At 39.8% G+C, this 26,560-nt stretch overlaps 3 protein-coding genes across 3 annotated transcripts; all 3 read left to right on the plus strand.

The window, feature by feature from the left end:
* The first annotated feature begins 4,699 nt into the window (after positions 1-4,699).
* On the plus strand, positions 4,700-11,122 carry gtf3c5 (general transcription factor IIIC, polypeptide 5). The gene is made up of 11 exons (XM_071466616.1): positions 4,700-5,016; positions 5,464-5,662; positions 5,801-5,996; positions 6,266-6,449; positions 6,752-6,856; positions 7,230-7,344; positions 7,533-7,613; positions 8,675-8,763; positions 8,887-8,969; positions 9,698-9,840; positions 10,824-11,122. The coding sequence occupies exons 1-11, from the start codon at positions 4,813-4,815 to the stop codon at positions 11,009-11,011; spliced, it is 1,587 nt and encodes a 528-aa protein (XP_071322717.1). The 5' UTR covers positions 4,700-4,812; the 3' UTR covers positions 11,012-11,122.
* Positions 11,123-13,543: 2,421 nt separating this feature from the next.
* cel.2 (carboxyl ester lipase, tandem duplicate 2) lies at positions 13,544-17,460 on the plus strand. Its single transcript, XM_071466367.1, has 11 exons — positions 13,544-13,685; positions 14,092-14,239; positions 14,519-14,638; positions 14,725-14,922; positions 15,005-15,135; positions 15,299-15,406; positions 15,548-15,662; positions 16,067-16,253; positions 16,394-16,597; positions 16,859-17,068; positions 17,190-17,460. The coding sequence occupies exons 1-11, from the start codon at positions 13,620-13,622 to the stop codon at positions 17,371-17,373; spliced, it is 1,671 nt and encodes a 556-aa protein (XP_071322468.1). The 5' UTR covers positions 13,544-13,619; the 3' UTR covers positions 17,374-17,460.
* A 2,840-nt stretch (positions 17,461-20,300) lies between these two features.
* On the plus strand, positions 20,301-25,149 carry LOC139611581 (bile salt-activated lipase-like). Its single transcript, XM_071466366.1, has 11 exons — positions 20,301-20,455; positions 20,869-21,016; positions 21,245-21,364; positions 21,474-21,671; positions 21,837-21,967; positions 22,411-22,518; positions 23,555-23,669; positions 23,880-24,066; positions 24,199-24,402; positions 24,548-24,757; positions 24,867-25,149. The coding sequence occupies exons 1-11, from the start codon at positions 20,393-20,395 to the stop codon at positions 25,057-25,059; spliced, it is 1,677 nt and encodes a 558-aa protein (XP_071322467.1). The 5' UTR covers positions 20,301-20,392; the 3' UTR covers positions 25,060-25,149.
* Positions 25,150-26,560: the final 1,411 nt, after the last annotated feature.

The following is a 26,560-nucleotide window of genomic DNA, read 5'->3' on the forward strand; positions in this document are numbered from 1 at the left end:
AATGATTAATATCAAATATCAGAGACCACACTTGTTATAAGATGAAATTACGATGATAATACCTTATTCAAAACATTCAAGTGTTGACGCAGCAGAGGGAAGAGGCCAAAAAAGATGCAGCTTCAAAGTATTTCATTAAAATAATGAAAACAGTCCTGATAAACCCAGGAGCTGCTGTTTATAGGACAGAAAAAAATGCTTTCACAGAATAGGTTTGTGCATACATTTCTGCATTGCATAAGTGCAATTTTATAAAGAATGTAAATGTGGATATTATACATAATAAAGATAGTAATATTGTTGGTGTATGGTGTAAGGAGCTTCAGTTTCTGAGTTTTATTGTTGGGAGTGACCCAGAACATACATGTTTTATTAATAAAAAAGCAAAATGAAGTAAAGGTTGACCCTAAAATCATGATTATAGATGATGATTATTATAGAATTGTGTTACTTATGTAAAGTCAGTGTGAATGTTGAATGACATGCCAGTGATCCATCACTTTGTTTTTAAAACAGACAGAGTAATCCAAACATAAAAATAAGCTGTCAGCAGATTTCCTCTGTATGACTGGACACAGGAAGGTGCTGTGTGATCACATCCGCTGCTGTCACACAGTGTGGGGGTGTGATACTATTTGACTGCCAGTAACACTGTGTTGTGGTCCTGCCCTCCTATAGATAAGTGCAGCGATGACGTCTGGACAAGGCTGCACCCACAACATGTCATACAATCAGGGTGAGAAAAAAATAGACCAACATTTCTTGAGGGTGCTTTTTCGAGGATTGTGGGCAACACAACCTGCTGCCTTCAAGTTATATCCAGCCTGGTGTTATTAAAAGAAGAGCCCTGACACTCCAGTGCAGGAAATAGAAAAAAACTACTTGCTAACTTGAAGGATGCGCATGAACATCCCTTCTTACAGTTGCAGGCGTGAGCTTGAGAAATCATTTTAAAACAATACTTTCTCACCTGTGACCTTTAAACTTAAAGGTCCAATTTATATTCATTACTCACTAGATTTCATTTTGAAGGTTAATTTATCGACATCTATGTAAACAGCAGTGGTAGGGGCTGATACTGATGGGGCACCCTATAGGTATTTATAGGTCTTGGACATAAGCCATATAGTGAGTGGTAATACGAGAACCATCAAAACTGTCCAAAATCATTTTTCAAAATGTCTTGTTTAAACTAGTTTGTTGCTTAGTAATGAATAAAATGTATTGATCATTTATTTATTTTTAGTTTTAAGCAAAAAATTCTCCTGAAGGATTTGAAAGCAGTGTTATATCTAGCAGATAATCAACTGCAGAGGATCCCAACCTGGGGCTCGCGTCTCCTCCAGTGGGTCACAAGATAAATCTGTGGGATCCCGAACTGACAGGGAAGGAAAGCAGACAAAAAACATTAATGTAACACAGCATTAGATTTATTTCTTCAAACATTCCTTTAGTCAAGTTTACTTAAGCTAGTCTAGCGAGTGGCATAGCTCTATATGGATGATTGTGTCTGTCAGTCCGCCACTTTGGTCCAGACTGAAATCTCAAAACAACTGTTTGATGGATTGTCATGAAAGTTTTTTCATCAAACTCCATCATCAGGTCAAAATTTTAATGATGAAATATCTGAAAAACTAGCAACTTTCCCGTCATCCTCAGCTGCACTTTGCTTAGTGCTAATAAGAATTAGCATAAATCAGCTAAAACAGGGAGAAATATCATACTTTGACTTGGTCGGTTATTATGGGTCAAAAGAAAACATTGCTTTGTTTTTCAGGTCGCAAGCCAAAACAGTTGGAAAACCACTGGTTTACTTTATGATAGGTCTTCTTAGCATTTTCATAGCTGCATATAATAAAATGTTTAATGTGTGTGCAGTTGTGTGACAACTGTGGGTGTTTCTTTTCATCAGAGCCACTTGTTGTATAAATTACCACCGTGTAGTGACAGAATAACTGATAATCATCTTTCGTTTTGCCTACGGAAAGTGGATAGGCTTTGCGGGTGTGGCCCTAATGAATACATCAGTCATCCAAACATGGCCATGCATACTGAAAACTTTTCCAACTGACTGACATACGGGGGCGAGCTGATGGTCCAGAGCGACAGAGGCTGAGGAAAGGGATGACAGGAGAGAGGGGCTATGCTGAGTGAGAAGTCTGAGTGAGTGGGAGCTTGGGTGCGAAATCTGAGGGCAGCAGGCTCTTCCAGCATGAGCCGGGTGATGGAGGCTGTCTGATAACCTTATCATGGCCTCCCCACACTGTAACGGCTGGAACAGGCCAGCAGAGAGGCAGGGAGGAGCGGACAGGCCCTCGACTGAGATAGCACCAAGAGCTGGACAGATATTCTGTGAAGGAGCACCCCCAAGAGAAAGAGAGAGAAGAATGAAAGAGAAATCATCATCAAAATCCTCACTTCACCACAGCACACAACAGATTGTCAGTCAGTGCCCTCTGTCCCCACCTCTTTCCCTCCCACAAAACACTGAGCTTTGTAACACTGTGATAGACATGTACAGGCTGAATGTCATTGATGATGTTTTTACTGAAGCTCTGATAGGATTCACAAAGTAAGAACAGTTTTGTGCTGTCGAATTTTCCATAAAAGGAAGTAAACCCATAAGAACAGATACAGTCAACACAGCGAAGAGTGTGGAGGGAAGAATCTGATAAAATCAAACTGAGCTTCAGAACAGAAGTAAATAAACTGAAAATAAAAAATATATGAAAACCTCAAACAAAAAAAAAACCTTTCCAGTAATCCACTTTACACTGATCGAATAAATGATATGAAAGAGAGTAAGTGTTATCTTTTAAATAAGTATGGACAACACAAAACGGCAGACACAGACACAGTTAGCAAATAGCTAGTAAATTACAAGGATTAGAAGAAGTCAGATGTTTCCCTCAGGAGTCTGTAGGGACCAAAAACAAAGCTAAAAGAGAGTGAATATTGAACTTCAATACACCAGTTTTTTCCACTGCCCACTTCTTCATTTGAGATCGCAGGAAAAGCTATGGAAATGTTACGATAACAGTTTAGTTCCAATACAAGGCATGGAACTGATGTGTTGCACAGAGAGTTTATGGCTGTTGTTCATTTTCAGGTCTTGTCAGCTGGGTTTTTACATGTATTTTTACATGTATTAATGGTAGCTCTGTCTCATTCAAGTGTCTCCAGCACAGAAACTGCTTAGCTTAGCTTAGCCCTTAGAAGTAAGGGAAAATGTAACATAGCCAACAACCTTTGTCATTTACATGTTGCAAGCTGGCTTTAAGAGTTACCTGTACAACTGTACTCAAAACTGGCAACACCACTGACGATGGAGCTGAGCTTTTGCAGGTGTTGGCTGGTCAAGAAGTAGGACGTACATCTACCTTGTTGTTCAGGTGTGAGTTTTATTCCTACGTTTGTGGAAAAAACAAGTTACAATGTGAAATAGACAGCTCTAGGTTTTGTTGTATAACTTACTGATTTTCATCTTTAAGCTAAGCTAGGCTAGGCTAAACCTGCCCCTGTACTGGAAGCACAGGGATGAAATTCAGTGTTGCAGACAGGTTCATAATTCATTGGCTGCAGTGTTAAGATGCAAAACATATCACATTCGCTGACTTCCAGGAAGTTATTTTTCCAGTCTCTACAATGTCACATGAACGCACCACTCCAGCAGCATGTCACTTTGTAATTGCACCTCCATTTTCACAGACACCAAGCATGACAAAATAATAAAAACACTTCATCAAGTACCAGATTGTTCTTTAAAAAATAATATGAGAAAAGAAAATAAGAGACAATCCTAATACGCCAACTCAAATGACGATGATTCAAAAAGTGAAATGGCTACAAGCCTGCGTTGTGCAAATGTTAAGCTTGGTACTCCCTGAAAGACATGAGAAAAGAAGACAAACTAGAATCAAAGTAAACAGTTTCACACAAGGCTGTAATTGCCTATATAACAACATCTTAAATAACTTGGTAAACACACAGACACATCTGTTTTTTCAGTCTTCTTTCTTCTCTGAGGGGATGACGGTCTGTTGACAGTTTCTGGGAGGGACAGCACGCAAATCCTCTTTAGTAAGGTCCCTCTGAAAACAGTGGAAGTCTCCTTCTGACAATACAAATATACTTTCAGTAGATGTTAAAGTGTTGCATATAGAATAACAGATTATTCATATAAAATATTAAAAGTACATCCAGGAGGGTTCAGTTACTGTTATATACAGTTATAAAAACTTGAATGAGGTAAGGCTGAATTCCCACAGCCAGCTCTTTCCCTCATTGAGCGCATGTTGTTTGGTCATAAAGCGCCATCGTGTGGCCGAAAGGTGTTCAGCAACAGCCGCATGATTGTAGTATGATGTGTACATTGAGTTGACTGGGACAGTTTTAAAACCGAAGATAAAAGAAGAACAAGTAGTGGACTAATATAATATCATTTGCACTGTGTAAAAAGAGTATTTAATGATGTAATATTTAAGAAATATGAATATAAAATGATATAAGAAGAAAATAGAACATTTTACTGTTTACCGTACTGCTTGAATGTTCTTGATTATTTTTTTAATTTTTTTATTTTTTTTTTGTCATTTGACTCTTTCTACGCCTCGACTGATATTGACAAGAGTAAACAGAGGAGACGTTTTTTGGTTTAATAAATGCCCGCGGAACTATATGTGTGCACAAGCGTTTCTGCCCGGCGTTATTTTGCACTTGGACACGTAGTCACACTCCGAACAACGGGTGTTTTAGCGGGCCTTGGTAAGTTTTAGGTGTTCTCGCTTAAATATCGTAAACAGAAGAGGCACGATGGCGGATCCCGATGAGCTGAAGCTGGATTTTACTCTGAGAGAACTGAGTGTTTCCTGCCCGGCTGAGGACGAGGATGTGCCCGGCAGCTCGTCCACCGTGCAGCTGCGGGACAACAGGCTGGTGTGTGTGGAGTATCCGGCCGTGGTCAACAGTGTGGCCAAGATGCTGGAGACTCTCGGGGGGGAACAAGCAGTGTCCAAAGTAAGTGGACCACAGCTGGGACGGACAGCAGCGGCTGTCAGGCCTGGGCTTTTACTATCTTAACTTTGTGTGTTAAAGTTAGACTTAATAAGATGCACTGTTCTGTAATGTCAGACTTTACCTTGATGTTTGTTAAAATAATCAAGTGCCAAAAACTGTAAGACAGACATAGAGTGCATATATATCTTTATATCTTTATTATTATGTATGGTGTTGGGGCATTTGAACTTAATTACTGGCCAAATTTTAAGGTTTCCAAACGCTTGTTCACCTAAATAAAGGTTGTTGTCTTTAAGGTTGTAGTTTTAAGCAGACAAGCAACTGAATAGTCAGATAACAGCTTAGTGACTGTTTGTCAACTGATTGCCATCATCTCTGTTGTGTCCTCACTGCTGTGGTAAAACTACACTAATCTGACATCTGTCTGTGTTTCCTGTTAATCCTCAGACCTTCGCTCACCCCAACCGGCGGCTTGAGCTGCGTTACCGACCTCAGGACCCTTTCTGTCACTCTCTGTGTGGAAACCGCTTCCCGTCCAGCAACCTGCTCCTTAGAGTGAGGCGCCGGGTGCGAAAGAAAGACCCCAAAGAGGCTGAGATCCACATGGAAGTACTCGGAGTCATAGGAACAACATATAAATTCCAAGGTTAGATCAAAAGACCTGACATATGGCGTCTTTGAACATTTCAAAACTACAAAATATGAATTTAAGTTATGTAATCTTTATTAAAGAGACGTGATTTGATCAGATGGGTTGACTTTTCTGATTGCATGTTCTTTGCAGGACTGGCAGACTTTCAGTGCCTCGCTGTGCATATGGAAGGTGGGAAAGAAGAGTCTTTGTACAACAAAATCATCCTTCGCAAACCGGAGAGTCAAGAGTTCTTTGAGCAGCCCATGCCGTACTTTCTTCCCCCGGCCATCTTCTCGCGCCTTGACAGTCCTGTGGATTATTTCTACCGCCCTGACATCCATCAAAAGTCAGTAACAGCTCCAGGTCAACCTAAAAGCTTTTTCAAGATGACCTTTTGATTTTGGGAGCAGATTACATGATTTAAACCCTGACTGGTCCACAGCGGCTGAAAGAGATATACAGCCTGAAAGTAGTGTTTCAAAAATCTTAAGTGGATGTTTTTATATCAGTTTTCTGGTTTCAGTATTGGAAACTCTATATTATTAATTTTACTGTGATTCTGTTCCAGATTATCAGGAATATATTTGTTACATTTCCCCTCCATTCTGTTTGTAGCCAGATGCCCATCAGCAAGAAGAACTTTATCGGTTTGAATCGAGCTCGTCGGCCCCATAACGCCATTTTCATCAGCTTCAGGGATGCCACTGTGCCCACCGAGTGCCTTGAGGCGGCCAAGCTCAACTGGGCACGAGTCTGCCTGAAGGAGTCGGACAAAGAGGCTGAAGAACAACTGAAAAAGGTCTTTGTGCTTCTGTGGTTTCTGGGAGCACAGCATGCCCTCTGTTGATGATGGAAGGAAGTCGAGCTCAGCAAAACGTTCAAGCCGATATTTGAATGTCCTTCTGACAGTGATGTCTATGTTTCCATCAGGCTATTCTCAGCAGTTCACCAGCGTAGCACAAATCATCATTATCAACTAGGTCTCACTACAGAAATAGCCTCTGTTTGAAGTTGGAAAATGTTGCCTAATGTTACGCAGGTATGACTTACCGTCCTTTTCTGGGCTTTATCTTATCTCAAACCAAACTTTTTTCCGCCTAGATGTTTGAGAGCCGGCCCATCTGGTCACGGAACGCGGTCAGGGCCAACATCAACATCCACCCCGATAAACTCAAACTGCTGCTGCCCGTCTTCGCCTACTACATGGTGAGCTGAGGATAAAGAGTGACGTTGCATTTTAGGGGGAGTAAATAAATTCTGTTCAGTGCATTTTCCCAGATGTCATTCAGATATCTTTTGAACCAGTGAAACTAAAATGAAAATACTAACTGAAAACTCAGTGAGGAATCCAACAGAAAAAGTCCAAACTAAACTATTAATTTGTGAATATAATGAAGCTTGTAATAGTCTCCGTCAAAATTGAAGCCTATAAACTTCACAGAGGCAGTATTTATTGCAGGGCTGATGTCCACTCTGTGTGTTTGTGGAGTGATTCATTCTCAGTCCGTTCTCTGCTGTAACAGGATAATCACCTCTCATTGTCCTAGTTTAGAGTTAAACATCAGACTTGCTTTTGCAGGTGACTGGACCGTGGAGGAGTCTGTGGGTGCGGCTGGGCTTTGACCCCCGAAAGAGCGCAGAGTCCAAGAAATACCAGATACTGGACTTCAGGATCCGCTGCAGCACCAAGCACGGTGAGAGCCTGAGGCACGACAGGGCCACAGAGTTACTTGTAGAAAAAAAAAAATTAACAGTATCACCAAATACTGGTGTATTTGGTGATACTGTTAATTTTTTTTTTTTTCTTATTTTGAGACTTATTGTAAAGTCAAGACCTCTCTGCCTGACACTGACTGCTGGTTCCTCTTTTTCCCACTTTTAGGCTATTCACTCTCTGACATGCCAGTGAAAGCCAAGAGGAGCTCCCTGAGCTATGCTCTGCCCATCACATTCAACAAAACAGGTGAGTGGGTGAATTTATTTGGATTAATCTATTGTTAAGTTATTTTTTGGCCATTTTATGCCTTTATTATATGATGAGACAAATGTAGAGAGACAGGAAATGGGACATAAAGAAGGGAAATGACATGCAGGAAAGAGTCTCGCTGGCTGGGATTTGAACCGGGGACATCTGCTTAGAGCATTTGAACAGGTGTGGTAGGCCCACAGCAGACCAGCTCACAGAGGGGACACGTGTATTTAAAGTCCCCTAAATGTCATGAAATAAAACATGACCTCATAAAACTGAACCAACACGAGTGATTAAAAACATGTATTTCCAACCAGATTGTATCTCCTGAGATCTGAAACCCAAAATGTCGTGGTCTTCCACCGGACATTTACAGTGGACAAAGCAGGTGAATTAGCTGACAGGGTCAGGGTTTTCTGCAGAAACCTGATTTCTTAAATGTCATGTAAACAAGGAATGAGATTGTGTGATCTGGGTGAGAGATTGAAGAAATCTGATTTCCCCAAATAGAGTTGTCTTAAAGAACACAGACGTCTTGTCCATGCACACAGATAACCAGGACTCGACCACATGTGCAACGCAGACAGGGAAATGGAAGAGGAAATCATTACACATAGCAGTGTGTCATCATATTCAAAATAATGTCAAAGTTCAAATGAAATGCAATGTAATTTTTGACTATAAGGAAAAGCAGTGCTCTCACTACACACTGTCTGTCCTCTAACGGTGCTGTTAGCCCTCTAACAATCACAGACATAGATAAAACAAAAAACTAAAATGAAGAGGCAGCTTTTTATAGTAAATCACATACTACAGTTAAAGTAAGGGAGAAATGCTTATAAAATACAGTCAGAGGTTTGTGAGAGTATTGTCTGATTCCCTGCACAACCTGGTTCCATGTATCCATGTAAACATGCTGAGCGTAATTAACACGATATTGTACAGCCTGAAGAAAGGACTCACTCTGTTCACTAAATTAAACAGCAGTAACAAGTCCTCAATAATCTCCATTTACAACATGTTGGGTAAAACTGCTTCTTTTCTTTTTTTTGCAGGTCCGCAGCCAGCCAGTGTGATGGATCTTCCAGCTAATGAGGGTCCCAGTTCCAGTCGAGATACAGCCCCAGTCACTTACCAGCTGAAGGTCAGTGAAGGTTACATTGTGTGAAAACGTTAACGGAGCATGTCCTGAGATGCTAATTGGTTTCAAGCTGTGATGTGGCGATAACTGCTGCAATAAACACTGACCTCTGTGTCACCTCCACAGGAGTCGTCCTACATTTTCAGAGAGGGCATGCTGCCTCCTCACAGACAGATGTTTTACCAGCTCTGTGATTTGGATGTTGAAAGGTACATTACAGTATTGCGTGTATTATTTTTCATCTCTGCTGATTTCATCTTTCATCTCAGATTTTATTCAGTGACAAACTACTCTTTCTCTCTTTTGACCACTTAGCTTGTGCTTTAAATGGAACAAAATTTAATGTCCCACATATTGTAGATATTTTTTCTTTTTCTTTAAAAAAAAAAAAAAGAACATTATTTTTTTTAAATAATTAATTTTATTAAATTCAAAACAAGGAGCCCTTGGAACAGCAAGTCTAGCATGTTTTAGTTATTTATTTATTGTTAGGAGCAGCCCAACACCACAACACAATAAATCAAATATCAAGGAAGTGGTATCAAATCATTAATAATTATTAAATAAATAAATATTAAATAAAATGCCCTCCTTGTTGTGTCTCTGATCTTAAGTAAAATTATCATTACCCTAGGCATGTATTCAAAATATAAATATGTTTGATACCTTAATGTGTACATCAGTTTAATATTCTAGCTGGTAAAGTTGGGGCTAATTTTGTTTTATCTTTATCTGTAATAATGATACAGTAAAAGACAATATTTACCTCTGAATTGTTACGATGGAGAAGTATGAGCAGAAAAATTAAAATACTCAATCAAGTAAAGTAGAGTAAAAATGCCCTAAAATTTTACTGAAGTACAGAACTTGAGAGTAAATACACTTAATTACTTCCCACCACTGTTTGGGTGTAATGCAGCCATTTGTGTGTTTCCAGTATCAAACAGATGATTGAGCAGAACAGCGGTAATGAACAGGGTTGTAACGAGCGGGACGGCTGGTGTGTTCTCGGCACCAAAGACAAGCTGAGGGACATAATCTCAGCCATGATCAAGAAAGTCATCCGAGCACAGAAACCAGGTAAGGAAATGTCCATCACAAAGAATGACAGTTAGGGTCACTTCTTGCACACATCTGTATGCGCACATTATCTACCCAGTTACACTGATCAAATACTTTTTCTCTTACAATAGACACAGACAACTATACAAATACTATACCTGCTAAACATCAGCATGTTAACATTGTTGCTGTAGCATGCTGATGTTAGCACTTAACTCAAAGTCAAGTACAGCCTCACTGAGTTGGACACTTGTAGTCAAGTGTCTGCTTTTAAAGAGATGGAGACAAGAGTTAACATTGGCGCTGCTGCACTGCTGGAGACAGCTCTTGGTGAGTGAATGAATGAAGTTTGAGGTTGAACTTGTAACGTTTCTTCTAGACTGGTAAGTAAACAGTTAATGCTAATGTTAGCTATGTAGCGATAAGAAAACTTACAAATAGTTCCTTTAAATTTGCTCCAGAGAGATGCAGCATTCACTGGACAGAGTAGACGTGGAAAGAGGTGTCCCTCTTGCTAGCGGGGCAGTGCTTCTGACTCTCCTTTATAGCAAATAGCTAAAGTTTATCCAAAAAGTAGCCACACTTTTTGCTATGTGCATTTAAAAAAAAAAAAAGAGGGTCTGAATAGTCGGTTAATCTGGCAGCATATGTACTAGATTGGCAACACTGCATGCTGTAAATGCCTCTCTAATAGAAACTGTTTGCATCAATACATTTAGAAAGAATGACAGCTAATGGGGAAACTCCAACACCTCCAACTCACCTGGCCAACCAGTGGTATAATTTTGTGATTCAGTCACATGGCATCTGGCTCGCTAATGGTATACCTTGATCACTCAGTCATTCAGTCAGTCACTCTATTGTGGACGTTTGTGTTTAAAGGACTGGCCCCACTGTTGTGGTCCAGTCAAAAGGGGGCAGGATTTTGGCTCCTGTAACAACTTAACACTTGGAGTGGGGGGCCTATTTTTTTGTTATCTCATGTTGTTCCTCTCCCCCAGCATTGCCAGAACTTCCCAAGAGAAGCAGACGGAAAGGTGCAGGTTTAAAACCCTCAATGAGAGATATGGATGCAGAGGAAGAGGAGGAGGACGAGGACGGTGAGAACGAAGAAGATGACGATGATGAATTTCAGCCGTCTGAGGGAAGTGAAAATGAGATGGAGACAGAAATTCTGGATTACATGTAACAAAGGACAACCATTTTGATGCGGTGTCTTGACTGTTAATATTTTGCAGTATTTTTTTCTGTAAAATTGTATTTAACTTAGTTAAATGTAAATTAAAAACAAGAGTATTTCCAGACGTTTGTGTGAGAGCTGTATCATCCTTACAATTAAGTCTTAATAGAGTATCATTGGGGTGTAGTCTTTCTACACATCACATCATCAAATTCCATTCAAGGTTATGACTGAAGAGGTACACACATATTTAAGATAAATGCCCTAAAATGCCATGTGCTGGGTTGTCATAAGGCATTTGTTCATGGGTCACGTCCTATAAATAATGTTTCTGTAAGATAAAATGGACAAATGACGACAAACACAAAACAGCAGTGAGTGTGAAGAACAAAGTGCAGGGTATTTTTGTGGTCTCTGGCTGGGTGTACAGTAATGAAATCTGTTGGGTTGTGTTTGTTTTCTGTTTTTAATGGTTCTCTGTCTAATGGTGGTGTCCCTGATTATTTTAAAACCGTTGGTGTGTGGCCACAGTTACAAAAACTTGGGCAAAAATATTGACGAGTTTTAGAACCCCGATGTTTTCTTTGCCGCAATGGGAAAAAAATAACATTTTCAAAACAGTTTCAGTCTAGTTAAACAGAATATAACAGTTTTGAGACTGCCCTTAAGGTTATTAATGAACTTTTAATAGCTGCTGATGCTTGCATGTGTTAATCTTTGCACTTATGGGCCTTGGTGCAGACTGACATAATCAGTCACGGTATTCTGTTAGACTGAGGCACTAGGTAGGGAAATGTGATACCGCCTTAAGATGGTTTTCCTGTCGAATAATAGAAGAATAAGAGGTTCTGTGTCTCTATTTGTCTTCTTTTTCTCCTGATGAGTAATGGTGTGCCTCAGGGGTCATTTTTGGGACCATTTTATTTCCCCTATACATCCTCTAGACATGATGTGTCTTCTCAGTGTTATGCTGATGACACAACAATGTACCTGCCTGTTAGATCCACTGACCCTGGAGTTAACTAAACAACTGCCTACATGATGTCAAAAACTGGATTTTAAAAGATTTTCTGCAGCTGAACTGAAGCAAAACAGATTTCTTTGTTAGTGGGTCCCAGCCCACTGCAAAACATGTTCTGCCATCTGCTCGTTCCCTGTTGGAACATATTAAGCCTGTTGCAAGGAATCTATGCGTTAGGTTTGATAGTGATTTAAGTTGTGAGCAGCACATTGCAAAGCTAGTACAATAATGTTTTTATTATTTTAGAAATATTTCAAAAATATAATGTTTTTACTTTTAAAGACACGGAGATAATTCTACATGCCTTCATTTCATCATCACTTGATTACTACAACAGCCTTTTTACCTGCTTAACAGAAAATCTATTGATTGACTCCAGACTGAACCACAACCAAGAGCCATGATCACATCACTCCTGTTTTTGCCTCTTTACATTAGCTTCTGGTATCAGGAAACCAGGTTTGCTAAGGTTATATGAGGTTCTACCTCAAAGGCTTAACTTTTGAATTGGCTACAGCAGTGTGACTTTGAGTCCTGTCGGACAGCTGTGTCAACTCGGCAGGGTTTGGCTTCCTGGTGCGCAATTGCAAAAGTTGGAAAATCACTTTTCAAGTCACATAAACCTTTGATATTTAGGCATGAATGTCTGATTTACTGTGTTTAACTCACTAAATACCTCAAAACTATTACCATTCATATTACTATATCCAAAGACTCCTCCTAACTATGCAATCACAGCACAATTAACCTTTGTAGAAATTATTAATTGATCATCCAAAAAACATGGGGTGGGGAGGGAGGTGGGGTATAATTTCCATGTTATTACTATTCCGTGTTCTGTACTAATAATACTATTACTATAATAATACTATAATACTATTCTATAAAAGTACTGCGATGGTTGTCCTTACACAGGTTACTCAGGTTCACTCCTTTAATCAGTTTGCATGATGGCTGTGTCGTGAGGTGGTGCAGCTCGTTCTTCATTTTTGATATTTGTGAGAAAATACAGCCACATAAAGACCAACCAATCAAATTTCAGATTACATATGTATCAAGGAGAGAAGAGGAGGGTTTATTGAAATATGTCATCATGTCTCTATCAGGAGATGTCTTTAATAGTTGTCTTAGTTCTCAGATAAACAAGTTCACATTTCCAGTCATGTTTTCAAGAAGATACAAACCTGGTTTGGTGAATGTCCAAGGACGCAGGGAGTCTTTGAAGTTTTTATCAAATGGGTATTTCACCTCCCATTACACTTTTGGCAGGATGTGGCTCTGATAAGACCTACTATGACTGTAAACATTTTAAGTCGGTCACTTCATCGTCCTGCTCAACCGTCAATGTTCAGTGAAAACTGCTCATCTCTTGCATTGAGAAGCTATAAAAATACAGGTTTGAATGTATTTTTAATGTAATCCACACTAAGTATTGAGGAAAGTGCCGTGGAGACAAGGTGGTTAGATATTACATGTTATGTAATAGTGAGAAAGGCAGACCCACAGACCACACACCAGTCGGATGATGTTTAGGGGAGGAGTCCCCTTCATAAATAAAGTCTGGTCAACATTGAAGCTGGTTCTCACAGTTTGGCCATGATGGGGAAGCTGGGGATCTTGGTTGCTGTTGCTGTATTTCTTGAGACGGTCTCTGCGACCTCTGTAAGTGTCACACAAAAAATTTAATTATAGTGTTTAAAAAAAAATAAAAAATGCTATGTCTGCATCTATAGGCATTTTAAAATCTAGCTGCTGCTGCTAATTAAGAAAGTATGATTATTGTTTGTAATTTATTTATTATTTCTAAATTTGCACAATAAATTGCTTTGATAGATAAATGGTGTGGAGAAAAAAAGGGCTTGTAAAGCATTCTTTAAATTGTAATACAATTGATAGTTTGATTCAAACATATTTATATTTTTTCCAAAACATGCCAAATTAAAACAGATAAATCAAACATAAATTCAACATACCAAATGCCATCACTGTATGTTAAAAAAAAGACTTGTATTCAAAATTTTTGATGGACTACCACATTAAGTTTTTTTGTGTGTTTAATTTTCTGTAGCTTGGGGTGGTTTATACGGAGGGAGGGATGGTGGAGGGCAAGAACATTCGTCTTGGGTTCCGCCGTCACATGGACATCTTCAGAGGGATTCCCTTTGCTGACATCCCTGGAAGGTTTGAGAAACCACAGCGTCACCCTGGCTGGGATGGTGGGTAGACTGATTATTCCACCTACTGGATTTTAATATATATATATATATACTATAATGATGCTTTGTTGCTTAAGAATTCACAGTACAAACCAGTATAATTTATTTTAGCAACAATAACCATATTGTTTTAGTGGGAACATGGTGTCTTAGTCTATTTGTTTTATCTGTAATAGTGAATGAGCATCAGCTAAAGGCCTAAACTGTATAATGTGTCATGAAAACATGCCAAAATTTCACAAGTCTTATGCTGCTCTTACACTGCGTGACTTTCATCAGGTATCCTGAAGGCCACTGAGTACAGGAAGAGATGCCTTCAGGTGAATCTTCTCATGACTGACACCAGAGGGAGTGAGGACTGTCTTTACCTTAACATCTGGGTTCCTCATGGTCGCTCAGGTAAACACTGACAGAAGTTGACAAAGATTTATGTCATCCATAATCGATCAACACTACAACTGGCTCAAATTCTCTTTTGTCTCTAGTGTCCACAGGTCTGACGGTCATGGTCTGGATCTATGGAGGAGGCTTCCTGGCTGGAGCCTCGATGGGTGCTAACTTCTTGGACAACTATCTGTACAGTGGGCAAGAAATTGCCGACAGAGGAAATGTTATTGTGGTGACGCTGGGATATCGTGTAGGAACTCTGGGCTTCTTGAGCACTGGAGACTCTGATTTACCTGGTAAGCAGCAGTGTCAACATTATACAAAGCCTGGTAGATGTTGATAGTGCCAGTTTTGTAAAATTTTCCATCTTCTTGTCAGGAAATTACGGCCTGTGGGACCAGCAAGCCGCCATCGCCTGGGTGCACAGGAACATCCGCTCATTTGGAGGAGATCCTGACAATATCACCATCTTTGGAGAGTCTGCAGGTGGAGCTAGTGTTAGCTTCCAGGTGAGAAGCTTTTTTTTCTGGACTTGTACCTCATTGTATGCATTTCTGTATTAAAATTGAAATTATTGAAACGGATGATAATAAAATGCATAATTTGTACACGAGTCTAACCTCATTTAAAGAATGCACTAAAACATCTGTTTTTCTGTCTGTCTGCCCACAGACACTCACTCCCCACAACAGAGGTCTGTTCAAGAGAGCCATCTCGCAGAGTGGGGTGGCCCTCTGCCCATGGGGTGTCAATAGGAACCCCCGCAAGTACGCTGAGGAGGTACATCACAGCTTCTCTGAAATGTTATACTTCTATTCAACTTTGAACCTTTGTTTTTGGTAGAGTTAATTGTCATGTAAAGGTAGACATATATCTTCAGGACCGGAAAACAATTTAAGATTATTTTAACCCTCTCCTCAGATTGCACTGAAGGTCAACTGCCCCACTGATCAAAATATGGCCGCCTGTTTGAAGATGACTGATCCTGTGCTGCTAACATTGGCTGGCTCTCTGAGTCTGTCCAGCTCACCTGATTGTAAGGCCTACACTCCACACAGCCTAGTTCACATTTTCATTTTAGGCATAGTGTCAGTGCTGTCTAGCGCAGCAATGCACAACGGTGTGAGCTTTTATGCCTTTAATAACCAAACCAGAAGTACCGCTGATAGTCTATCCATAGTCGAATTGGCCATAGGCACCATCTGGACAAAGCCCCATATAAAAAAAAATCCACAAAGTCTGTCCCAGTGAATAAGTCTAGGACAGAATTTTTTTTGACTGGTGGCAGAAAGAATTGCATAGGGAAAGTGAGGCTTATAGGGAACCAATCAAAAGGCAGATGGTGTCATTATTCTGAAGGCCCTTACACTGTGCCATTAACATTTACTTCATAATAAAAGTTAAAACAAAAATGAGTCTGACTGTATCTGTCTGTGTTAGACCCCCTAGTAGAAAACCTGCTCCTGTCTCCTGTGATCGATGGCGACTTCCTGCCTGATGAACCTTACAACCTGTTCCACAATGCCGCTGACATTGACTACATCGCTGGAGTCAATGACATGGATGGACATATCTTCACTGGTTTAGATGTTCCTTCGATCAACTCCCACCTGGTTGACACCCCTATGTGAGTTGATAAGTGTTGAAACATTGACAGTTCTGCAATTGATCTATCCAGAGCATTTCGTGAGAACTGTATAAACATTTTTGGTGACAGAGACGTGTTTTATGAGAGCTAACTTTCAAACCTCTTCTTCCCGAATGCAGTGAGGATGTGAAGAGGCTTCTGGGTGCGTACACTAAGGAGAAGGGCAAGCCTGGTTTGGACAATGCCTACTCCACATACACCTCAAACTGGGGATCAAATCCCAGCAAAGAGACTATCAAGAAAACCGTGGTGGAGATTGGAACAGACTACATCTTCCTAGTTCCGACACAGGCTGCCCTCTACCTTCATGCTGCCAACGCCACGTAAGAGCAAGATCTTATGATAGAGCTAATATTGTCAGTTTAGATATAAGCCCTTTCATTCCCCACATTGCTTTAGAAGGTGAATAAAAGCAGGGAACAAGGGTTTTAATCAGCTAGAAAGTCTGGAGTCCTGTAATGGCCCTGTTTTGGGATTTTACAAGATTAAATCAGAATTCAGCTGTTACAGTTTTTGTTTGTTTTATTTATTTATGTCTCTCTTTTTCATTGCCCCATCCCCATATTTTTCTTGTTTCACCAAAGAACTGGACGTACCTACTCCTACCTCTTCTCTGAGCCCAACCGTTTGGGCGGCATTGGCAGGCCCTACCCCAGCTGGATGGGAGCTGACCATGCTGATGACCTGCAATACGTGTTCGGGAAGCCTTTCACCACACCACTGGGATACTGGCCTCGCCATCGTGATGTCTCTGGCTATATGATTGCATACTGGACCAACTTCGCCAAAACTGGGTATCATTCTGCAGACACAAGACATAGAGCACTGCAGAAATATATAAACTGAATCAAAGACTGAAACAGGAAACTAGAATTGCCTTTATTCAGTTGCCCTGTTTTCTGCTTATGTCCACAGAGATCCCAACAAAGGTGACCTGAGTGTGCCCACTACCTGGCCCAGATTCACCAGCACTGGACACCAGTACCTGGAGATCAATTCTAAGATGGACAAGGGCTATGTGAGACAGAAGATGAGAATGCGTTATGTGCATTTCTGGACCAGCATCCTGCCCAACCTGCCCGTAAACTTCTCAGAATAGAGAAGAGAGATTTTCCAATCAACCGTGCACCTTGGTTCATGAAAAATAAAGTGGTTATGAATAAAAAATAATTTTTTTACGGTTTTATTTAATGTGTTGTGCCTCTTTAAAGGAGATACTTTGTTGGATTGAGTATTTTTAACTCTGCAATAATGACAGCTGCTATAACAATTTAGTGCTGTGCTATTCAGCTTTATTTATATTTATATTTAATGTATTTAATGTAATTTAATGTAACAGTGGTGCAGAAGTGTGTTTTAAATTCATACTGTAAAATAAACAAAATCAAAAACAGACTGTAAAAATTACGATATTGATGTATTTTATTAGCTTGATATTCAGACTGCACTGCCATTTTTTTTTACCAGTCCATCTGCCTTAGCTAGCATACAGTTAGCCTAATCAGTTTGTTTATTAAATACATGTTAATGCATGAAGGTGCTATAATATAGGAAATTCAGACAAGACCAAGTCAGTAATTCCCACAGCTCAAATTAAGAGTCTGATGTTTTCCTGTTAGGACACCAAAGAACTAGACACATTTCAAACAAGGCTTTGTGAGTTCTTTTCACTTCTAAGACACGGACACGTGCCAAAGAAACAAAGGAGAGGCTATGTCCTTGTTTAACCGCGGACAAAAATGAAAACTGTGATGCGCTAAGGGGCAGGGCAAATGTTGGCAAGCTTCCTAGCTAAATAAGATAACTTAGCCACCGTTTGTCCCATTCCCACCCTCAGTTTACTATTTTCTACTGTTGGTCATGTTGTCATGAGGAGCAGGGAACTAAAGATTAGTTTAGGTAAAATAAGTGGATGAGGACAACCACATAACATAGCAACCACACAATTTAAAAAAGTCATTACAGTGACACTGCCGTCTTTCTGCGGGTAGGTTACTGCTAAGCTTACCTCTTCAAAAGGAAAAGGTTTTGTTTGTATTTGTGAATGTACTGTCTACAGTATACAGTAATATATCCTGTGCAGTATTTAGAAGACTTTTAAAAAAAAATAAAAAATTCTGGCATTTTTAGGCCTTTATTTAAAGGTAAAGTGAGAGAGACAGGAAGGTTGGGGAGAGAGAGGGGGGAAATGACATGAAGCAGAGGGTCCGAACCCTGGCCCACTGTGGTTAGGACAGGCCCTTAACGCTCTACCACCTTTGACCACAACCAGCTTAACCTCACCAACCTGAATTTATCAAAGCATTATGTTCAAAAACCCATGTGTTTAGATTTTGACTGACAAATTATATTTGTGTTATATGTGCTTTCATTTCTAGTGTTAGCTTCTCATTTCATTACCAATGTAAAATATGTTATGTTAATATGTAATCTAATGGAGGACAATGGAGGATTAGTCGTCGTAGAGATATGTTTTGACATCAATATAGAGTTTATTATTTTACTTGGTGTGGTGGTTTATTTAGTCTTTTACCTTTAACGTAAATTTTTATAATAGACACCCCCTTTGTTTTCACGCAGGAATTCAGGAGTTGGATAATTGAACAATATTAAAATACATGAAAGCCCAACAGCCTTGTTCACTGAAGCATGTGCCTGCGTTGTACTGCCCTCCCTTTCACCCTTGAGAAATATTTGACCCCCCTGATTGTCATTGTGTAATTTGCACTCTGGTGTATACCACTTCATACCACTGCCACTGCTTGTAACGTGTCATCTTTTGTTATAATTTTGCCTCAGTCCAACTTGAGAGGATGAAGAAGTAGTAACTGCGAGTAGGCTATAAAACTGTGCTGCAGTCGTCCTCTTTCAGTGATATTATTCCACTCTGCCTCAAGCTCAGCTGCTGATGCTGCTGCTCTCCCTCACTTTCTCTGACCGCTCAAGGCTCATCCTCTGCGCCTGCCACCACTACGTCTTTCTGACTGGGTGCAAAATCATCATCATCAGTCTAACAATAACAGAAGAAAACAACCTACCACTTACATAATCACATGTGTGAAAAACATTGTTCCCCAATCCATGCAGGTTTGGCAACATGTCAACAACTTGCCTATGATGAAGGCAGATTTATTCAAGCTAACGTTAGTGCTGGCGGCCCACGGGAATTTTTCCAAGTATGGCCGATGGGCAGTCTGAGGAGCGGGGGAAGGAGGGACGAAAGAGTGCATTTCCATGGTTCTTACACATTCTCTCTTTAATCAGATTTAAAATGCATCCAGAATAAGTGAACTTAGGCAAATTTACAAATAACTTCAACGGGAAATCAATGAAAAACAGAGCAGAGGATCTGTTGTCACAGGAAAGTCTGGTGAGGGTTTGGTCTCTCTGAATCTCTAGTTTGAAAAAAAATACTAAAGCTCAAAAACTTTTTTCAACAGCAACATTTCAGCAGCGTGGAGTTGTTTTGGAGGTTTTATCTTATCTTAAACCGTGTATTATTTGCTAATCTGAGAATTACTCCACCTGTTTCTGTACGTCAACAACACCTTGGCTTCAATACCAACTTTACAAGGACCACGGGGCTTTCTCTGTTCCATGCGTTTATGTGTCTTAAATATAATATAGTAGCCTCAAAATGTTAAAGTGTTCAGACCTCTGCCCTCTCACAGAAATCAGAAATGAAACAAAAGATATTGTCCACTCCTTGTTAAATATGGGCAACTCTGATTTAGATTTGGCATAAAGTGAGTGTCTGTGTAAGTCTTCGTCACACTTGGACTTTAGTTTCCAAGACAAATAAAACTTTGTGATCAGCTAGAAAGGATTTCCCAAAATATGACACTGCACCCCAAAATATGTGGAAACACACTGATCATTCTATATATTTTGTGAAACCTACAACATGATATAAGGAATGGCATATCTCGACACACTTGACTTTACACTGTGTTGTTTCCCACCAGAGGTCAGAGGTGTAGATGTCATGGTCAGTGGGACAACAGGGTGACAAGGTTGTATAACACAAGTAAACAGCTATATTTACCATTAATTCTATCGCAGGGGGGATCTTGTGTATATAAGGCCCTCAACAGGCGTTCGCTGGTTTCTGGACAGCCATGGAAAAACTGAAGATTCTGTTGGCTGCAATCTTGTCCCTGGGAACAGCCTCAGCAGCTTCTGTAAGTCTGTAAATTTATTTTTTTTTACTCATTACAATTTACAAATATGTGAATCAAAAGCAAACACAAAGATGTGTGACAAAAATAAAAATCTTTGCTACTGTTGGGATGTTGATTGTTAAAATGGTGTTTGCCTTAACTTGCCATGAGTTTACTTTACACCATTACTTCATGTGACTGCAAATTATCAGATGGAAATTGAACAGCTGCTCAAACTCGTATATTTGCAACAATGTTACATAAAATTATGCATAAAAGTCTGTCTAACCCTAATCATTCAATATAAAACATAGACCTTCTACTCTGTTAATAACTTTTTTAATGTCATCATTTACTGTGTTATATATTTTTAAGGTAGTCACCTTTGTTTTCTGCTGTGACTGAAGGTAAAAGCTTTTTTTGTGTGTCTCTAGCTGGGCGTGGTGCAGACAGAAGGTGGCAGCGTGCAGGGACAAAATATCCCCCTTGGTCTTTTCCGCTCTGTGGATGTTTTCAAAGGAATTCCCTTCGCTGCCAGACCTGGAGCCTTTGAGAAACCCAAACCTCACCCTGGCTGGGACGGTGCGTTTAAATAGAGCTGGCACATGTAGAAGCTTAGAAATCTCACTTGCATTGCATAATCACTGAGGATGAGGGTTTTTTTGTGTTACCTGCCTAGGGACAACAGATGTAAATTAGGATTTTTGCTGTCTGGCAGGTTTACATTGTGTATTTCGTATTGATGGTCATTAACATGCATTGCCCCTATCAAATAAACAAAAAATTAAATACATACATTTTCATCCCCAGGGATACTGAAGGCAACAAAGTTTGCCAGTAGATGTCTCCAGATCAGCATGCTCCAGACTTCAACTTTTGGTGGTGAAGACTGCCTCTACCTCAACATCTGGGTTCCTCACGGCCGACATGGTACCTGTTTTGGGTTTATCCATACTAATTAATAATTAATTAGAAACATTGATACAGAAGATGAGGTTACTTGTGAAATAAAGAAAATGCTTCTTTCATTCTCCCCAAGTGTCATCAGACCTTCCAGTGATGATTTGGTTGTACGGAGGAGGCTTCATGGTCGGTGGCTCTATGGGACCAAATTTTCTAAACAACTATCTGTACAGCGGTCAGGAAATTGCAGACAAGGGCAATGTTATTGTGGTGTCAGTGGGATACCGTGTGGGAACGCTGGGCTTCCTCAGTACAGGCGACTCTAGCTTACCTGGTAAGTACAATTAATGGGAACGGCCTGAAACAGAAGAAATCCTGTGTGTTACTTTATATTTTGCTACTGAAATAAAGAGGAGTAGTAGTTAAAATCAGTCTTGATGTTTCCGTGTCAGCAGACTGTATTCATGTGCTTTTGACTCAAACTTTGTCACCATGATAGGGAACTACGGTCTGTGGGACCAGCACGCTGCCATCGCCTGGGTGCACAGGAACATCCGCTCATTTGGAGGAGACCCTGACAACATCACCATCTTTGGAGAGTCTGCAGGTGGAGCTAGTGTTAGCTTTCAGGTCAGAGGCTTTAAAAACATACCATGTTCCAATAAAGGTATAATATGGTGTAGTAAAGGTATAATAAAATAATGGTTTTCTGAATAGTTCATAAATCACTTATTTTTTATTGAGAGGCCAGTAACAATAAGAAGCACATGTGGGTTACAAGGTTGAAGAAGAGCAATTTGGTTGATGTATATCATTCTCCTGAATAATAGCTGTTGAAGCATTAATAAATCTTTTACTAACCATTAATAAAGCCATTGGTTACAGCTTATAACTGCCCTATAAAGAATTACTGATAAAACAAATATACTTTTTACAATACTTTTAAGTCATAAATGGCAGATTTAAGGCCTGAAAACTGTTATTTCTTGTTATTTTTTCTATTTCTACAGCCAGGCAAATAAAGATAACTTCAAGTAATAATTTTAATACTGTATGTATTTATTCCTACACAGACCCTCTCCCCTCACAACAAAGGGCTGTTCAAGAGAGCCATTTCCCAGAGTGGTGTTGCCTTCTGCCCCTGGGCTTTCAACAGGAACCCACGCAAGGTTGCAGAGGAGGTGAGTCATTGTCAGATACCAAGGAGACATGAGAGGTCCTAATTTTAGATTGTATTGTAGAGATACAACAAGATAATTATACTATTGTATACTAATAACTAACAAAATCATTCTTATGTACAAAACTGATGTGAAGTATTGAAATTCTGACTTTTAATAACCAAAATGTCTGCTGATATATTTTACTGTCATTATATTACATACAGTGTATATTTAAGTTGCATTTACATTGAAATGCAGCGAATGTTTTTACCATCACCTTTGTAGATAAATTGAGAGGTTGATTAACTTGCTAATGATGCAACTATGACCTGTGTGGAACTAATTAAAGAGTCCAGACAAATCATTCATTGCATTTGTATTTATACCAAATATAGCAATGCCTAAAGTAAGATTTGTCTGTGAAAGAGCCAACTGTTATCAGTGAATAAACCAGGTAAATATGGTAAATCAGCATATATGGAAAACTTCCCAATCTTTTAGGCAAAAAATACTAAGCAGTAACCACAGTTACACAAGTGCAAAGACAATCTGGCTGATGACTACAGGAATGGGGCTGCACCCACCTGCAGGGCCAGTGGGAGTGACAGGGTCTGCAGCAGCAAGAGATGCTATTGAAAGGCTTAAAAAACATGGTGCAGGAGAAAAAGAATGCAAAATAGAGCCTGGGAAGACGTGGGCGACGTGACAATATTAGAAAATCTAATTTAGAAAATCTGTGAACCGCTGTGAGGATAGTGGTGTTGACTTTAGATGGAGACAAATCTGTAAAAAGTCCAGGGAGGTATGAGACCAGGAACACTGAGGAACAGGAAGAGAAATAGGGTTTGGAGAAGGCCAGACAGAGTGAGACGAGGGATATTGTTCTGGGCACACGCTGAGCAGGCAGAGATGAACGATTTTTAGAGGCTGAAATAGGTGAAAATTAACAGTATTTCAACAGGGGAATAAAAAAGTCCCACTGGCCTAAATGCAGTGAGTAGGCATCTTGCTAGCCGTCATTAAAACACGTCTTGATTGCAAACCATGTGTTCAGGTTGCTGTGAAGGTTGGCTGCCCCACTGATGACAGGATGGTGGCCTGCCTGAAATCAACTGATGCACGGACTCTCACCATGGCTTCTCCTCGCATCCAGCAAGGCTCCCCAGACTGTGAGCATCATTACTCAACATTCACAAATCATGTTATAAACTGGAAGTAGTCAAATCATGAAAAATTACTATTTAACGTGCAACTAATTAAAACATATCATTTAATTTTGGTTTTCAAAACGGAGCTAAAATGTGCTTTAACAACAAAAAGATAAATTAAAAAAAAGAGATAAGACGCCACTTTAATCAATCTGTTTCAACCTGTCTCAGATCCCGGTGTGACAAACCTGCTTCTGTCTCCTGTTGTTGATGGAGACTTCCTCCCTGATCAGCCTGCCAACTTGTTCCACAACGCTGCTGACATAGACTACCTCGCAGGGGTTAATGATATGGATGGACACCTCTTCACTGCACAGGACATTCCTTCCTTTCAGAACAAGAATGAAGAGACTCTTGTGTAAGGATGATTTGTCTTCAGAGGGAAGACATTTTGTTGTAGGCACTTTGAAACCATGAAAGCAAGAGAAGGAATGTGGAAGTCTGCAGAGCCCTTTCACTAACAGAAAACTCTTCCTTATTATCTGTGCAGAGAAGATGTAAAGCGGCTTCTTGCTGCTTATACCAAAGACAAGGGGCAGGCTGGTTTTGAGATTGCCTTCGCTGAGTATTCATCCAACTGGGGGTCAAAACCCAGCCAGGACACCATCAAGAGAACTGCTGTGGAGATAGGGACTGATTACATTTTCCTAGTTCCCATTCAGACTGCCATTTACCTGCATTCTGCTAATGCCAGGTGAGACTAACTGCTGGATTTTGACGTTTGAATTATTATTTCAGATTAGATTTACCATTTTACATCATGTTAGATGCTTTGGTGTGTTCAACATGTGAACCTCCAGTCACACAGTAGAATTAATAATCTGCCTGTTGTCTAACAGGTCTGGCCGTACCTACTCCTACCTGATGTCTGAGCCCAGTTTGATGGCTGGACCGGGCAAACCCTACCATGACTGGGTGGGCGCTGACCATGCTGATGACCTGCAGTTTGTGTTTGGCAAACCCTTCACCACACCAAAGGCTTATGGAGACAGACACAGGGACCTGTCCGGCTATATGATTGCATACTGGACTAACTTTGCCAGAACTGGGTAAAACACACAGAACATGCATGTCCAACATTACAAAATTTTAATAGCTTAAAGGTGATTTTACAAAACTTCTTTCTTTCCGTCTTTCTTCCTCTGTTTATTTTCACAGAGACCCCAACAGAGGAAACCTGAAGGTGCCTGTGGCTTGGCCTGAATTTACCAGCCCTGGACACCAGTTCCTGGACATCAACGCTAAGATGAATGACAGCTCCATTGGACAGGAAATGAGGTCACGTTTTGTTCGCCTTTGGATTAGCACCCTTCCCAGCCTTCCATCATATCATACCACAGATGCTCAGTGATCTGTTTTTAGTTTAAATAAGACACCAATTGTACAAATAAGAGTTTATTACAATAAACTTAATGAGTGAAAAAACTGTCTGTGGCTTTTTATATGGTTCGACTCCTTAGCCTTTAACATCATTGGCAGGAGATGTTTAATGAAAACCAGAGTCAGCAAAAAACCCTCTTAGTTGGCTGTCATAACATAACATAACATAACATAACATAACATAACATAACATAACATAACATAACATAACATAACATAACATAACATAACATAACATAACATGTTAAACATCATCTGGAGACCTTTTAAAACATTGTGGACCTCAGCAAACAATCCCTCTAAATACAATATTGTATGCAGAAGAAAATGATTGAAATGATTGAAAAGTCAATTGCTACACAGACAAGCAACAATCAACCATCCAAAACTAAATTGAATGCACAGATTTTGAGTAAGCACACCAGTCGACAGTTTGCTAATCTGTCTAATCATAGCTTAGCATATTGCAGAAGCAGCAATGGTGGGGCTCTAGTAAAGAGCAATAAGCAAAGACAAGGGCAAAATTCCAAGGAATAAATTTCAGTGTTTTTGCAGCTCTAACATAAACTGCAACATGAGCATGTCCAGCTAACTAGCTTACTATCTTCAGCTGCAATTTAGCTTTGCTTTCTAGGCCAAGAGTTATATATATATATATATATATATATATATATATATATATATATATATATATATATGTATATATATATATTGTGCGGATACAGTTTACTTTCTGAAAAACACATTCACAAGTTATATTCCAGTAGTTTTGTTTCCCATTACCCCTGTTTTTTTTCCCCATAGTGCCTTTTTGGTTTGCCCTGACAGACATTTTATGTTTCGACTTTTAAAATTAGTTTTCATTCTCTTTGGTTGGACTTTTTGGTTGATTTCCTGTTTTATTTTGAAGTTACTTCCTTGTGTGTGTCTTTTTGTTATTCTACTTCCTGTCTTTGTCCCGTTTCCCTCCAGTTTGATTGTGTGCCCCACCCTAATGTGTTTCACCTGTTTTCTATTACCCTCCTCCATTGTGTCTATTTAGTCTCTGTGCTCGCTCCTGTCTGTTTGTTTCATCATGGTAGTTTTCTGTTTGTTTGTTTTTTGTTGGTGCTGTGTTTCCCTCATGTCTTCAGCATTTAGGTTTTCTGTTGAGGACCCTATTTTTCCTGAGTTTGATCTCCTGTGTTTGGTTTTGGATGGCCTTCAAGTGAGTTTTTGTTTGGACATTGTTTATTAAAGCTCCTCCATTTCACTTTTCTTCCTGAATTGCTGCCTGCATTTGGGTCCTCCTATCTTCACACACAACATATTTCTCAGGTTAGGTTATAGGATCCCTGTGGAGTTATGGTTAGTTTCATTTGAGGTTAGCATCACAAAAGGAGCTTGGTTGGGGTTAGGGATATAATAATAATTACTCCTCATCTAAAGCATTTTCCTTAATTGAAATTGAAGCACATTGTTTAGAAATAGGA

This window comes from Trachinotus anak, unplaced genomic scaffold, assembly GCF_046630095.1.
Source record: "Trachinotus anak isolate AG129_WGS33_773 ecotype Australia unplaced genomic scaffold, CSIRO_AGI_Tana_v1 ptg000028l, whole genome shotgun sequence".
Lineage (NCBI taxonomy): Eukaryota > Metazoa > Chordata > Actinopteri > Carangiformes > Carangidae > Trachinotus > Trachinotus anak.